We start from the raw sequence: 15,890 nt of genomic DNA, 5'->3' as shown, positions 1-15,890 counted from the left end.
TTCATCTTCCTCCTCTTTTAGCCATCTTTCAAAGAGTGATTATTCTCCTCCAAATTCTTCTCATTCTCCAAAGATTGGGCCTCTTTGGGCTCATCAGACATTAGAGTCAACTGGTGATTGGGTCGGTGATCCTTTGGATGCGAGAAGAACAAGGTCGCAATTCGAGCATGCTCCACATCTCTTCTTTGCTACAACTTTGGATCCACAATCCTTTCAGGAAGCTTCAGGTGTCCCCAAGTAGGATGTTACTATGCAGGAGTTCAATTCCTTGGAGAGGAACCATACTTGGGATTTAGTCCCTCTTCCAAAGGGAAGGAAACTTGTTTGGTGCAAGTGGATCTACCAAACAAAATTTGCTACAAATGGGTCGATTGATGAGCATAAGGCTCGCCTGGTCGCCAAAGGATTCTCCCAGGTTCCTGCAATTGACTACTCTGAGACTTTGCACTAATTGTCAAGATGAATTTCATCCAACTTGTTCTTGCTATTGTTGCAGCCCTTCGCTGGGAAGTTCATCAAATGGATGTGAAGGGTGCTTTTCTTCATGATGACCTTCAAGGGGAGATATATATGGAGTAGCCACAAGGATTTGTCAAGAATCCTTCACTTGTTTGTTGCCTTCAGAAGTCTCTTTATGGCCTTAAATAGGCCCCTTGAGCTTGGTATGCCAAGATGGACTCCTTCCTTCTATCAGTTGGGTTCACTTGATGTCATTATGATCCGAACGTCTACATTTTACAACAGGATGATACTCTCACTTTCCTTGTTCGCTATGTTGATGACTTGTTGATCACAAGGAGTCACTCATCTCCCATCAAGGTAGTCAAACCTACTGCTCATGATTGTTTCTTGATGTCTGACTTAGGTTTACTTCACTACTTAGGGATTGAGATCACTCGGTCACCTTCTGGTATCTTCATTGATAGCCTATGTACGTTCTTGATATGCTCTCCCAATTTCGCATGGCTGACTGTAAGCCTGCACTGACTCTATTTCTTTTAGGAGTCAAACTTGAGGCTTCTTGTTCTTCGCCCTTGGTGGATGCTACCATGTATTGCCAATTGGTTAGAAGCCTCATATATTTGAATCACACAAGACTTGATATTTCATATGTTGTGGGTCCGGTCTCCAAGTTCATTCAAGAGCCACGTGAGCTACATTAGAAGGCAGCTACACAGATTCTTCATTATATCCAAGGTACTCGTAGTTACAGGATTCATTATGCTACAGGCGGGGATATTGACTTGGTGGGATATACAAATTCAAATTGGGTCAGCGATTCTCAAGATCACAAGTCTACTTTAGGATATTACTTCTCTTGGTTCTGGTCCAATTTCTTGGTCGAGTAAAAAGCAATTTGTTATTGCTCTTTCATACTGAGGCTAAGTATCGAGGAGCATTTCGTGTTGCTATTGAGGCCATATGGCTTCAACATATTCTCACTAAGTTTGGCATTCCCTTCCGAAAGCCTACAACCATCTTTTGTGACAACCAGAGTATCATTCAAATTTCTCACAATCTAGTCCATCATTAGTGGACCAAGCACATTGACCCATCTTTTCACCCACCTCAACTACGCTTAAGGGGGGGTGTTAGAGTAGGTTATTTATTTTCCTATAGTCCTAGGTTTTTCCTACACTTTAATTAAGCTTGCTTAAGTTAATAAAGCATGTTTATTTAAGTTAGTAAATGCTCAGCTATCATCCTCATCATCCTCTTCCTTGGGAGTTACACTCCTTATTGGCTGGACTTGTCACCTCCTCCCTCTCCTTTAGTCTACTCTCCTTTAGTCTATTCATATTATTGGAGATAGTAATTTGATGTTATTTTGTCTTGGAGCACTTCACATCAATTTTCTATTGGCTGGACTTGTCACCTCCTCCCTCTCCTTTAGTCTACTCTCCTTTAGTCTATTCATATTATTGGAGATAGTAATTTGATGTTATTTTGTCTTGGAGCACTTCACATCAATTTTCTCTTGGTATCATTGTTATTGATGGGAGTTACACTCCTTATTAGCTGGGCTTGTCACCTCCTCCCTCTCCTTTAGTCTATTCATATTATTGGAGATAGTAATTTGATGTTATTTTGTCTTGGAGCACTTCACATCAATTTTCTCTTGGTATCATTGTTATGTTGTTCATTTCATTTGCATTTATAGTTTATTTGATCTCTCTTTCAATTCAATTTTAAGTTGTAATCTGTTTCTCAAATTTTAGCAACATTCCACAGCAACCCAAATTTTTCCATCTTGTTGTAACCAAGTTTTATGATTTTTACAACCAAAAAAAGGAATGTTGCATTGAAAGTATTTAGTGGTCATATTTCTATCTTGATGATGATTTTGGTATGGCAATTACTCAAAGTTTACATTCAAATGAGATTACAAGTTTTAGGATTAAAGAAATTAATTTTTATGTATTTTAATGCATCATCTATGCATAACTTCTTGTCCTTTTAAGGCTTCGGTGCCCTGTTACTGGAAGGTTGTGTCCTGTTCTTGGTACCCAGCGCTGTCTAGCCTTCTGGCTTCTTATAAGACATATTTTATTGCCTCTTTTGTGCAAGAATATGTTAAAATGTGATGCAAAATTGATCCTCTAAATATTGCAGAAATTTTGTTAGCTCGATGGATTAGTATGCCTAGACTGTGGACGATGACGAAACCTAACCTTTAAAAAACAAATGGACTATAATTATTTTATATTAAAAAACAAATGGACTCTGATTATTTTATATTATAACTGTTTAAAATCCATCTTCAAATTCTAGATGTCAATTCTCAGATAATAGTTGCATGAACTCCTAGTCATTCCAGGTATCTACAAGTCTTTCTGAGACTTGTGCGTATGACCAAATCTATACACAAATTAGATTCAAAATTATTTTCCTAACTTCTGATTAATTTATGTCTGCAATCTCTTTCATCATTTTTGGGTTTGTTACCTTCGCTGTTGCATCCTACCAATAATAAAAATTAACACTTTTGACTCTGCAGTCTACAAAAAAGTTTTAAAACAAACCCTTCATCATTACTGGAAGACTAAATTAAAAACATTAACAATTTAGCAGCAATCCGCTGTAATCTTTCTCTCATCGATATCAGAGCAGAACCTTATGGAACTACAGATCAAAGCTTCCCTAAAAGTTAATTCACTTAGTTTTTCTCCATAAATCATTAAGGAAGATAAGAATTTTTTAATAATTAAGATAGGATCCAATCATATTATCACCATATGAGATAAATTGTTCAAAGCATCCATCACGTCTACTGCAGCAATCCAAAATCTGGCACAACATGAAACACAATAAAAACAGGCAAAAAATTTTGAATATTACAATGAAAGCATCTGCTAACAATGATTATTCTTGAGATTTATAAGTGATTTTGCAGCATCAATACATCAACTGTAAAAATAAGGTAATAGGATATATAATAAAAAGCAATATATACAGCAACGACAGGCAATTTTGCTGGTTCAACTTTCCAACTTCGCAATTTTTAACTTGCCAGTGCAGTGTTAAGACTTTCATATGGAAACTTCAAGAATGAACCGCCTTACAATCACCAAAACCAAAATCCCTGACAAATATCCTCCATTAATAAGGTCAAACTATATCAGTCTAAAAAATTCTCCAAAATGAAGCTAGAAACTCAGCAGCTCGCACAGTGGAATTTGAAGAGCACCTCAATCAAAAACAGAGGCATCCATTTTGTTTCAACAAAATAATATCAGTGGTGGCGGTTGATGCCCATCCAAGCTAGTTTGATCTCTGACGTGGTGGAAAATTTCTTTGATAACCACCAAAGTTCCCTTGACGATTTCTTTGATAACCACCAAATTCTCCAAAATTTGTCTGTTTGTTCGCGAAGTTTGTTGGCCTCCCACCATTTTGATTTCCAAAATTTGTCTGTTTGTTCGCGAAGTTTGTTGGCCTCCCACCATTTTGCCTCCCACCAATCGGCCTCCCACCATTTTGCCTCCCAATAACCTGCCTCCCGCCATTTTGCCTCCCACCAACCTGCCTTACACCATTCTGCCTTCCACCAGCCTGAGCCTGTGCCCTCAGCCGCTGCTCTTTCATATTTGCGAAAAGGGAATCAAGGGTTTGTGGCCTCTGTTTAACTGTTCCATTGACCTAGAAAAAACAAAATCATGAAGATAAATTTACAGTATGCATTACCTTATGATACAAAATTACACCAATTTTCTACTAAAACAATATAAAGATGTTTAACATACCTTGTTAGCAAAAGAAACCATTGGTAATGGCCTGTTAATTGGTACAGAAAATTGTGCATTCCTGAATCCAACAAAAAAAAAAAACTCCGTAAAATAAATAATATAAGCACCATATAAATAAGACAACAATTCTTTGAGATTCTTTTGAAATTAACTGAGATTTAAAAATTACATTACACATGTGATCATGCTAGAGGTTTTCAACCCACCCTAACAAACAAAAAAATACATAATAACTATCAAAAGGTTCAATTGAAATCAGATTAAATTTGTAACTACTAAAAAATTCCGGACCTCACCATTTTATAGGCCAAGTGACAAGTGTGATTTTACCTGAGCAATGTAACTAACTAAATAATAGAAAGAAAACAGGAGCCATAAAAAACACTTGACGACAAAAATGCCTTCACATCATGCAGTGCAAATTAATTTCGGTCAGTGCAAGAAGATTTCTGAAATAGAAAATTTGCTGTTTGTCATGTACTCGTCAAGTCACACTAGAAGAAGTCTTTTAAGGGGAAAACATGCCGCACAAGAAACAAGAAGCATTCTGGATACTTGGCCCTTGTGCCCATCAAGCTGAGCAACAATCACGAAACCCAAAATCCAACATGTTAGGCTCCTTCTAACAACTGCATAGTAGCAAGAGTGCTGCAGTTTAGTTGTGGTCCTGGTTTCAAGACTCTGATTCTAGGGTCTGTAACCATGAAGATACCCAAAGCCTCGTGATATAGATTAAAGGCTGGACCTGTCAGAATCTCCACGCTACAACCTGATGCTTAAGAAAATGAAAATAACACTCAGTTGAGACAATTCATAATTAGATAGGCTTTATGGACAGAATAAGATGAAACACATGGAGGCATCATTCCAACTCAAAGTTTCACCCTCCAAAAGAACATCCTGGCAATGGAAGAGGTCATTTGTGTAACATACGATGCCTGACAGTGAAAGGTACTGCACCTTAAAAAGAATCTTGAATGAAGAATTACTCTTAGAAACTTGGCAAGTTTTTTCTTTTAACAGAGATTTTAGGAACAGAAAAATTCCAAAAACCTCATGGAAACAATGAAATGGAACACCTGGGAGCATTGTTTCAACTCAAAGCTTCACCTTTCAAAGAGAACATCCTGGCAATGGAAGAAGCGATCTATACAATGTGAAATACCTGACAGTGCAAAGTAAAGCACCTCAAACAAAATCCTTAAAGTAGAATTACCCAGAGACTTGGTGAGATTTTCTTTTATGCCAAAAATGGGACTGGTATAAAGTTCTCTGCTCTTTCATGTACTGTTGCTTCTGATGGTCAACAATATATCACATAAATGGATCAAGCTGAAAACTTGGAGATTGTGCCTACTAAATCCTACCCAGATTATAGCGGTCCCAATAGTTGCTACATGCTGGAAACAAGCCAGAAAACAGTAAAGTCAACCAATCACCCTCAATGCAAACAAACTCCTACTACGGACATCCATATTGAAACATCAATGTAAGAGCAAGCCCGATAGATTTCATCAATGGGTATTTTACTTAGAATGATTTTGTCTCATGGTGATGACCCTGTTGGCTTCAAAGATTTTTACTTTGTGCATTTAGGTCAAACCACCGGGCCAACTTTCATGTATTTAAAGGCTTCCATGATTGTCCTATCCATCAGATAGCCTTCCTTTCCTTGCCTATCAGCAAAAACAAACACCCATTTCCTATTGCTTTGCTTCTGATCTTTCTTAAGATCATATCTAGCAGAAAGGCATTGCAGCTTAGAAAAGCTTGAACATATGCCAAGAGGTTGTGTAGCCACAACTGAAGTCTAAAATGTCAACCATCACAAAAAATATCATTTTGGAAATGATGACCCTGCATTTAGTTACTTTGCTTGAACAAACCAAAGGAATGAAACATATGCTCCTTAACTTTGGAAAACAAGTAAACAGTAAACAAACTTCTGTAGTTCTCCACAAGTTCAACCAGCCTCCAGAGTTCAAAATGAACTTCTCCAAGAATATCCCGAAACCTCAATCACAAAACTCACTAAGAGCAAGCACAGAGTTTCAATGCAGAACATGCCCTGGCATTTAGGCAGAATAGAGTTCTCTGTAAGAAGAGAATTATCCACACCAGCAAATCAAAGATAATACCTCCCACTTTCGATCACATTATGACTGCAGTTATGATATCACTGCAAATAGGGACTGATTACTATATTCCTCAATAGAACTCCACCTCTACAAATTCAATAAACCAGCTCAGTTCTCAAAATTCCTTGGTTTCAAATTATACTGTGAAGCCACTACATATCTGTGATGTGGTTCTTCAAGTTATTCTGGTTGAAAATCCTGTGGCTCAATTAGGATGTTGATTGATGATTTAGAGGTGAAAGTAACCAACTGCAACTTGCCATATACTTAAATGAGCTTCACAGAAACTTGCCATATACCAGTATAAACGGTAAGCACATTACCTGTTACATAAAATTACACCCAGCTTTGTAAATAGAAAGAAAATCTTATTACATACATGCACAGTTTTGCAAGTATCAACAAATTAAATTATTTATATTTTCAGAAAAAGAATACCTTCTCTTGTTCCACTGGACGGATCTTGCAACAGCTATCCTTCTTGCTGCTTCTTTCACAGCTGGAAACTGATTATTTCCATTCCTTGACCTCATCTCCGCAAGCTTTGCCTACAACCAAGAAAACATGCATTTATAATAGCATTCAATTAAATTATCACAGGCATACATACAATTAACAGTGTATTAAGTTCTACCTGTCTAAGAGCTGAAGATCTTGCAGCCACTGATTGTTGGACGTGGGCTTTGGACGCACCATCCCTTGCACCATATTTGTTTGGAAAAGGTCGCTGGCTCTTATTCTGTACAGGTCCATATGTTCTCAGTACTGAAATCAACTAAAACAACAGACGGAAATTTGAAGAAAAATGAAAACCCTGGCCATCAAACAAGTCCTGTTTTACCTACCGAGGTTCGCTGCTTCCTTGTCTTTGGCTTAGTTTTCTTTGACATTTGGATGATGTCATCTGACATTAAACATACAAACACATCAATTGATTGCATTTACAGTGAATATCAAACAGTTGTAGAAATCTTGTAACAACAACACCTTTCAACCTACCAAGTGTCATGTCCATTTTCTTTTCAGTAAGTGCAATTGCATCAGCAGTGAGTGGTGGTAAACTTCCCATGGTATTAATAGTATCCGACTGCTGGCAAACACTCTACATAGCCAAAAATTTAATTAGTTATCTGCCAGAAGGAAAAAATAGAAATCAAAATGATACTAACAGGACCAACACCTAATAAAATTGTTACAAATGAATAGTAAACATTGTGCTTGAAATAATTACACCAACGATACAGTGAAAAAGCAACATCCAGAATCTGATTAGAATATGTGTAAACACTAACAGAAACCTTACAATTCCAAAACACTCCCAAAGGCATGTAATTATAATTTGTAGAGTGAACCAAGAGATGATAGGCTAAAGCTTCTCAAATTAGCCTGAGAAAAAATAGTTACCCTATAGAAACCATAAATAAATAAAAAACAGTCCCAAATATATTTTCAAAATTGACATCCATATAGGATGTCAACACTCAAAAAGAATATAGCACAACCAGCAAATTAATCTTGAAAAAACACAAGCACAAAAGCAATAGATTACATCTGCACTAAAGGAGGATAGTGCAGATCAACAGTTCTAATTAGAACAACTATAAAATAGAAAACATCATCTTCAAAAAAATCAGCCTACCACTAGATGCAGAGGCATATAACTTGTATCCTTGCAGCCAATGCTCTCTTAAAATAGTGAGCCACAAAATTCTGACTACAGATGCTCTAAACAAGTGCGGATTGAGGACATTGAATGCCAAGACAACTTCAAAAAAATGCAATAGGATCATGTCCCCCTAACTAGCTTTTTTATTGTTAGTGACAGCAAAGAATTAGCATATGCCACCAGTCAACAAAACATTTAGAAATATATATGGACAACAAATTCTGAGAAATCAATCTTACAAGAATTTACATATAATTCAAATAAGTTAAATATCATAAACCACTGACCACTAATTCATATTTCAGGAATATCACTACAAATTAAGTTATTAGATGCAAGCATACATGGTAAGATCAGAGAACATATACATTACGAATAAATTACTGACCAATAATTCATATTTCATGAAGTTCATATTTCATGAAGATCACTACAAATTAAGTTATTAGATGCAAGCATACATGGTAAGATCAGAGAAGATATAAATTACAAATGAACACAAACAACTAACCCTTATTCCCTATAATAAAAATACAAATGACTCATGCCGCCTTGGATCAAAATTAACAGATATATCCTCAATTACAAACTTTGTATTTAACACTAAGCAAGAAAAAAGATGTTACAAATCTGCATAAAATTAGAGTAAGTTCACCGGTAATAACTGCAAATTGTCTTCAACATTATGCACGCAAACAATCATATAAAATATTTCATACGCCTACTATTCAAAAAAAAATTACACTCTCAAAAAAGCAGTAAATAAAATTATTAAACCCTAAATCTCGCAACAATTACTCTTAACACTGACAACCTTCCAAACCCTATTACACTCGATTAAAAAACGACACTGTTAATTGAAGTCAAAATAACAGTAAGATTTCCCGTACAATCATTTGGAAACAGTACGTCCCTTAGTAGCCTTTGTAAAATCCCCACTATCACACAAAACCATGAAATCAATAATCAACCTACTCTTACAAACCCTTAGTCTGATGGCCTTGAATCCCTACAAACCCTATCATCTAACAAATCGATTCCTTCAAAGCAACCTATTGAGTCCAGCGCCTTAAAAAGTCGGCCAAATGAAGACATGTAAATCAATATGCAAATATTTCAAACCCTAATACTCAAAATACATCAAACCCTAAAACCCTATTCGATACTCGGGCTACTGGAAACCTTAGCACTACGACCGATAACACCGCGATTAAAAAAAAAATTTAAAAAGCTATTGATTCCGTGTGCAAACATCGGACAACATTTAGAACCAATATAACTGAACGCAACTGAGAATAAATCACTAACCCTGCAAACCCTATTACATTGACACGTTCAACAATTACCACACAAAGAATCAATAATCGATGTCGATTGACTTCATATCAAAGTAATCCCAAAAATAAAACTGCGAAAACAGAAAACATAAATTAAAAACTTACTAGGAAAAAAGGCAGAATGTGAAAAATTCTGAACACCAGCGTTCAGAACAGCAGCGCCGTCCTCAGACTCCTCAAACGAAGAAATAACACACTTGCCAATTGCAAGCTCAAATTCTCACCGCTGCTCGGAAGCTGTGATTTAGGTATCAATTGTGGTGGCTAATACACGATAAGGATATTTATGAGTCGGTGGATTTGAACGATTTTAGAAAACTAATTTGAAGAATATGCCACAAAGCCGTGTGAAATCCGTGGAATATTATAGGGTTTCGTAAGCTGGTTGGTGTTAATATAAATCTCTAATGATTAATTTTAATGCTAAATTGAAGTCGTCCCACAAAAAACCCTTCCCCTTATCTCCTAATTTTAATGCCCAAGATAATAACTTATTGTGTCTAATTTTTTGTGGGCCAAGAAAAGGTTTTAACCTACGAACTTTTATTAATATAATAATTTTAGAGTTAAATCGAATAATTTATTTATAAAAATATAAACAAATAAAAGATATTAGAGGTGCATAGTTAAACTAAAAATGATGATGGAACAGTTTTATTTGTTTGTCATATTCAGGATATTTTTGATGTGTGTGAAAAGTGATTTTAAACTAACATGTGCATTAACTTAGAATCAATCATTTTTCACATATAACATCATTAGAAGAGGTGTGAATGGGCTTGACCAAAGTTCTTGAGGGACAGCCAAAGATGTCCTAGATCCGCACCTTTTTCTATTAAGGTTGTAAGTGATTGGGGATTGATTGAATGTGTGTAATGAACTAGGATAAAGAAGACTATATTGAATGAGTTTGATAGAATGCATGAAATTCATAATAGAAATGCGAAAGAGGAAAGTAGATGTAGAAATGAGGCACAAAAAGGAGCTTGTGACTTAAATCTAAAGTTGACTAGGCAAGACTCCAATGCTAGGCGCTAATGTCCAATCACTATGCAAACAGAAGCTAATGTTGAGGATGGTCTAAACATGAATCTAAGCAATTATACTCAAAAATTGGAGCTAAATCAACTGGACACTGGTTGGGTGCTATAGTCCTAGGGTTTTGGGTTGTTCAAAGTTTGAAACTATTTATCTCTATATGCTTTGTTTGTTTGTACCATTATCAAAGTCTTAATTTGTCAAATCTGCACCTGGACACATGAAAGAGAAGAAAATGTTATGTTGTATAAGGGTTTGCCTTAGTCAAATCCTATGTTGATGCTCCCACCTCCACAATAGCAATGATGATGGTGATAATAATCACGTGCTCTCAGGGGGAGCAAAGACAAACAATTAACATAAATAGCAATTATTACCTTAAGCATAAAACCCATCTCATGTAAAGAAATGATGACTTGCTCTCTTTAAAGCCTTACAAGATGTTAATCCATGTTCATAACAACAAACAATAAGCAATAAACAAAACTTGATAACAAATCATTGTATGTTGATGATAACCTTCAAACTTCTTAGCTTGATAGATCTTGATTCCTTTCTTGAAAGATTATAATTGATGATTCCATTAGGCTTTTCAAATGAAAGGGAGTCACATTTATATGTGTTTTGCACATTTTCATAAACAATTATTTGGGAGGAGCTAACCAAGGTTATAACCATTAAGGGCCCAAAGTCAACATTTGAACTTTCAAATTTAGAGATGAATTGGGGAGACACTAGCGTTGGGCTCTAGTGTCCTATCTTATTTGGTTGTTCAAAGGGTTAAAGTCACTAGGGGATATGACCAAGATTGCCAATCTAGACCTAAGACAGTCAAATTCACAAAAGAAAAAGTGTAACCGCCAAAATAGGTGGTAAACCTAGCATTGATTGTAAGTGGCAACAATTTACAATGCCACAATTTTATTTTTTTTCAGTTATGATTAAAATTAATATATAACTTAGCTTACAAAATAAAATTTTAAGATTAGCATTTGCACTCATAAGAGGTTCAAGGGATATGTTGATAGGAAATTAAAGGTAAATTTTAAATATATTTTAATATTATGTAAATAGTTAGATAAAAATACAAATTTATACACGTTTTGACTACAAATATGAATTTTAATTTGTACAAATAATCATTGTATCGTATATGTTGGTGTAAATAATTATTCATCATGGATATTATTACACTTTACTTAAGTTTACTTAGGTACATGCATTTAATAGTAGTTTGAGTATGAGACACTTGGGTGTTTGTGTCACATTGGGATAGTGTGTGCAGGAGAAATTCCACCTTTTATGGTGTGATCTTGTTGTTACACTCCACATTCAATGGGTGATCCACCTCATGTGGAATATTATATTGTTTCTCCTACCTACCTACCCTTGTTTCTTATTGAGCCACATGTCATGTTTGTGTGTTCACATATCCATATAGCCTTGCCTATATAAGCAGACTCATATTCATTGTATGTATCGCTTGATGATCTAGTTGATCAATATTTTCATCTTGATAGAATACAGTTTATTTCTATCATCTATTTTGTTTCTCTCTTATTTTTGCTTTCCATTGCCTTTTGATCTTGGAAAAATATCACATGGTATCAGAGTTGGTCCATGTCTCAAATGGTATCAGAGCCATTAGAGTGTCATTGGTTTGTCAATTGAGAGAAATTTGGGGTTTGCATTTTGAAGCTTTCTATTGCAAGTTATTATTGAAGCTTGATGGGTCCAATCTGAGGTCACCATTGGATTTAGGAGGTCCAAGAAAGTCATTTTTGTCTTTTGTTTCATCCAAATCAGACTTCGGAGGCCAAATCTAGAGGCATTTGAAGTTTGACATTGCGGCGGAAATTTTCGAGAAATTATAATTTTGCAAGCAATTTTCAAATAGCGATATCTCACTTATCCGGACTCGTTTTTTCGAGCAATTTTTTTTGTTTTGGGGTAGAATTTCATGATCTATACAATGGTGCAGGATTTTTTTTATTTTTGGATACAAGTTTTTCGGAAATCATGAAATCCCGATTTTTAAAACTTTGGAGGCTTCATTTGGGCTCATATGGACTCCTTTTCATGTGTTATTTTTTTTGAAAGTGCATAATTTTTTATCTACTTTCATAATATGTCATTAATTTGAAGTGATTTTAAATAGAAATTGTACTTTCAGTATTTAGCCATTCTTGACCTATTTGGTACTTGTATTTTGCTTGGATCTCAGTTTAGATCACTAGCAGTATTTGTTGAAATCTCTCACATCTCATTTTGAGAAGTTGTAAATTGAAATTAGAAGTCTACTTTGCCATTATTTTCAAGTGCCAACATGATCTTTTTATGGGGGGTTAGTTGTTCATTTATATCTCTTGCTGAAATTTCATTCGGAGGCATCTTCATCTGCAGTATTCTATAGGGCTTCTTTATTAGTGGCATCATTTTTATGTTTCGACATTTGAATATTTTATCATGATGTATGTATGCTCTTGCTTGACCAATGTTGTACTCGCACTATCATAAAGTGCCACACCTCTTTGTATCTTGTTATTGTTGACTATTTGATTTAATCTTCTTGTACACTTAGATTAGGAATATCTTGTGAGACTTGGTGCATGGCTCCAGTTGAGACTTAGATTTTACACATTTGTGCATGGCTCCCATGAGACTTTGATTGTATCGGTATTTCTGCTATTTCTAAGTATCCAGATGATGCTCATAGCAGGTTGTCTCCATGCCTGATTTTCTTTTTGTTGCAACGAGTGATTCATCGTCATCGACTTGGTACCTGGTTTTGTCACACTTTGACATTATTGGTGCAGCATTGACTCTCTTTATTCCTTATGGGGAGGTATTTTGGTCAACATCATTGGACCATCCTTGCAGGAGATTCATCATTGAGAGCATTGTGTGCTTTCATCATCTCTCTTTTGGGGGAGGGTTTTTTCCCATTGGATTTTTCTCTCTTTCCTTGCTATATGGGAGATTGCATTTGCATTTGTACATGGGTACCTAACATAGCCTCGTAGCCAGGACCCATCTTGCATTTCTTAGTTGCATTGTAGACTTTAGTGCATTCCCCTAAGTTGCACTTAAGGGGAGGTGTTGGTGTAAATAATTATTCATCATGGATATTATTACACTTTACTTAAGTTTACTTAGGTACATGCATTTAATAGTAGTTTGGGTATGAGACACTTGGGTGTTTGTGCCACATTGGGATAGTGTGTGTAGGAGAAATTCCACCTTTTATGGTGTGATCTTGTTGTTACACTCCACATTCAGTGGGTGATCCACCTCATGTGGAATATTATATTGTTTCTCCTACCTACCCACACCTATTTCCTATCTACCCTTGTTTCTTATTGAGCCACATGTCATGTTTGTATGCTCACATATCCATATAGCCTTGCCTATATAAGCAGGCTCATATTCATTGTATGTATCGCTTGATGATCCAGTTGATCAGTATTTTCATCTTGATAGAATACAGTTTATTTCTATCATCTATTTTATTTCTCTCTTATTTTTGCTTTCCATTGCCTCTTGATCTTGGCAAAATCTCACATGGTATCAGAGCTGGTCCATGTCTCACAGTATAATTAGATATAGATGTTATTCAACAAATTTTTTAATTTTCTTGAATTTTCTTATTTTTTTGGAAACAAATAGATTCATTAGAAGAAATAATTATATCACTTTATCTATTGATAATAATGTTTGTCACTTAACATATAAATTTACAAACAATGTGGATATGCAAAAAGAGTAGCATTCTTTGCGTTGAGAAAATAAAATTGCTTATAGTGCATTTCTTATCATGATATGATAGCTTCCCAACAACGAGGTGTTATAGGTAGTGATGAGCTGAGATATTAGCTCCTTTTATTCCTAGAACTCATAAGTTTTTGTGATGTTTTAATTTGTATAATGGGATGGTAATGATGTATTAAAGTTTGACTATATGCATTTTAGATTTTAACTGAACCCATTAAATCATGTTTTGTCTTTGCCAGTTATTCCTGTAGCCATGTGATTTGTTCTTGTTGTCATACGGAATGTCATAGGCGATATCATGCGTGAAACGAATAGGCGATAACAAGTAGGTTGGTTCAAGACGTTCTCAACAATTATTTAATCACAAGGTAGATGAAAAGACATCAAATTGCTCTTAAATGGTTCCAAAAAGTTAAGCTTCATGGTTGGATATGGCTTTGAACTAGTTTCAACAATATTTGAGTTAAATGTAGCTCTGATTTCTCAAACCTTTGCAAAAGACAAGAATCCTTGGTGGGAAACTTAGTTATATGGTATGTACAATACTTATGAGATTCAAATTGACTTAGTTCCTTTTAGTGACAGTGCATAAGAAAACACACTAACTTGCATGGGTTCCAAACACTTAAGAGTTGACACAAGTTTTAGGAACATTTATGAAAATTCACTAATTTTATCAATAACATTCCAAACATCATCAACTACTTCCAATCAAAGTTAATAATTGTATCCTTGGATGTCCTTAAAGCAATTTGAAGCACTACATGATTCTTTGTAGTATTTATCTATCATATTGATAAAATATGAGATGACAGTAATGAAAATCTAAGAAGATAAAGAAGCAAATAATGATTTGGAACATGGATCCTAAATACAAACTATTATATTGGCTCTCCAAATTCAATTAATGGTATACAACGAGAGTTGCAACAGAGGGTGATCCAACTTGCCAAGTTACTAGATTTCAAAAAAATTATCATATAATTTTCCTATTTGCATCAATTTTTATTCTATGTTCTCTTTAGCATTCAATAACTAGGCTTAAATAACAACTGGACATTTTACTTCATGATCACAAAATTAGTAGAGCCAAAATATGATAAAATGTGTTTGTTATATATATTGGGCATTTGACATTAGTGCATAGTACCATTAAATTCGAGACACATTAAAACTATTTGAGTTTCCAACAATAGATCGTACTATGAATATCTCAAATTTTCTCTAAGCCTATGGTAGGATCTCTAATGAAACCATATTAGTTTATTTGACATTCCCTAAACAAAAAAAACCCTTGTTCAATGATTTATAGTGAAGGTTATGCACATGCTCTCCATTGTACAATCTTTCAATCTTCTCCTTCAGATGTGCCACCTAGTTATACAAACAATTGAGATCATTAGGTTTCTAACACCTAGGATTTTAGCACTAATAATGGACAAGTTCTAGACTAAATTTCAATAATAAGAAATTGTAAATTCAAGCTAGCAATGGTTCTCAACTTTCACTTATGATTAAGTTAGAAAATGACACATTACCTTGGTAAGGTTAAAAAGTTTCTCAAATGTCTCCTAAGTTGTTCTTTGTCTTTAGTGGTCCAGTGTAATCCCATCTTATTCTCCAGAGTGTTAAACACGTGAATAAAATGGTACCGCCATTTTAATTTTTTTTTATAATTTGTGCTAATAGAAAA

General features: G+C 35.0%; 1 protein-coding gene across 1 annotated transcript; it reads right to left on the bottom strand.

The window, feature by feature from the left end:
* Positions 1–3,311: 3,311 nt before the first annotated feature.
* LOC131030633 (uncharacterized) lies at positions 3,312–9,720 on the bottom strand. Its single transcript, XM_057961524.2, has 7 exons — positions 9,494–9,720; positions 7,385–7,487; positions 7,231–7,289; positions 7,020–7,124; positions 6,824–6,933; positions 4,245–4,305; positions 3,312–4,140 (listed from the first exon to the last, which is right to left on the bottom strand). The coding sequence occupies exons 2-7, from the start codon at positions 7,452–7,454 to the stop codon at positions 3,763–3,765; spliced, it is 783 nt and encodes a 260-aa protein (XP_057817507.2). The 5' UTR covers positions 7,455–7,487; positions 9,494–9,720; the 3' UTR covers positions 3,312–3,762.
* Between the last annotated feature and the right edge of the window lie 6,170 nt (positions 9,721–15,890).

Source organism: Cryptomeria japonica, chromosome 3, assembly GCF_030272615.1.
Source record: "Cryptomeria japonica chromosome 3, Sugi_1.0, whole genome shotgun sequence".
Taxonomy (NCBI): Eukaryota; Viridiplantae; Streptophyta; class Pinopsida; order Cupressales; family Cupressaceae; genus Cryptomeria; species Cryptomeria japonica.
The sequence above is the reverse complement of the archived record's forward strand: the minus strand, read 5'-3'. Positions and strand labels throughout refer to the sequence as shown.

What these genes read in the sequence shown, in the direction of transcription:
- LOC131030633 (XM_057961524.2), bottom strand. Translation starts at nt 7,454, where the DNA reads ATGGGAAGTTTACCACCACTCACTGCTGATGCAATTGCACTTACTGAA. An exon ending in GATCTTCAGCTCTTAGACAG is followed by an intron (nt 6,934 to 7,019) that starts GTAGAACTTAAT and finishes TCTTGGTTGTAG; the next exon opens with GCAAAGCTTGCGGAGATGAG. An exon ending in GTCCAGTGGAACAAGAGAAG is followed by an intron (nt 4,306 to 6,823) that starts GTATTCTTTTTC and finishes TGTTGGATTCAG; the next exon opens with GAATGCACAATTTTCTGTAC.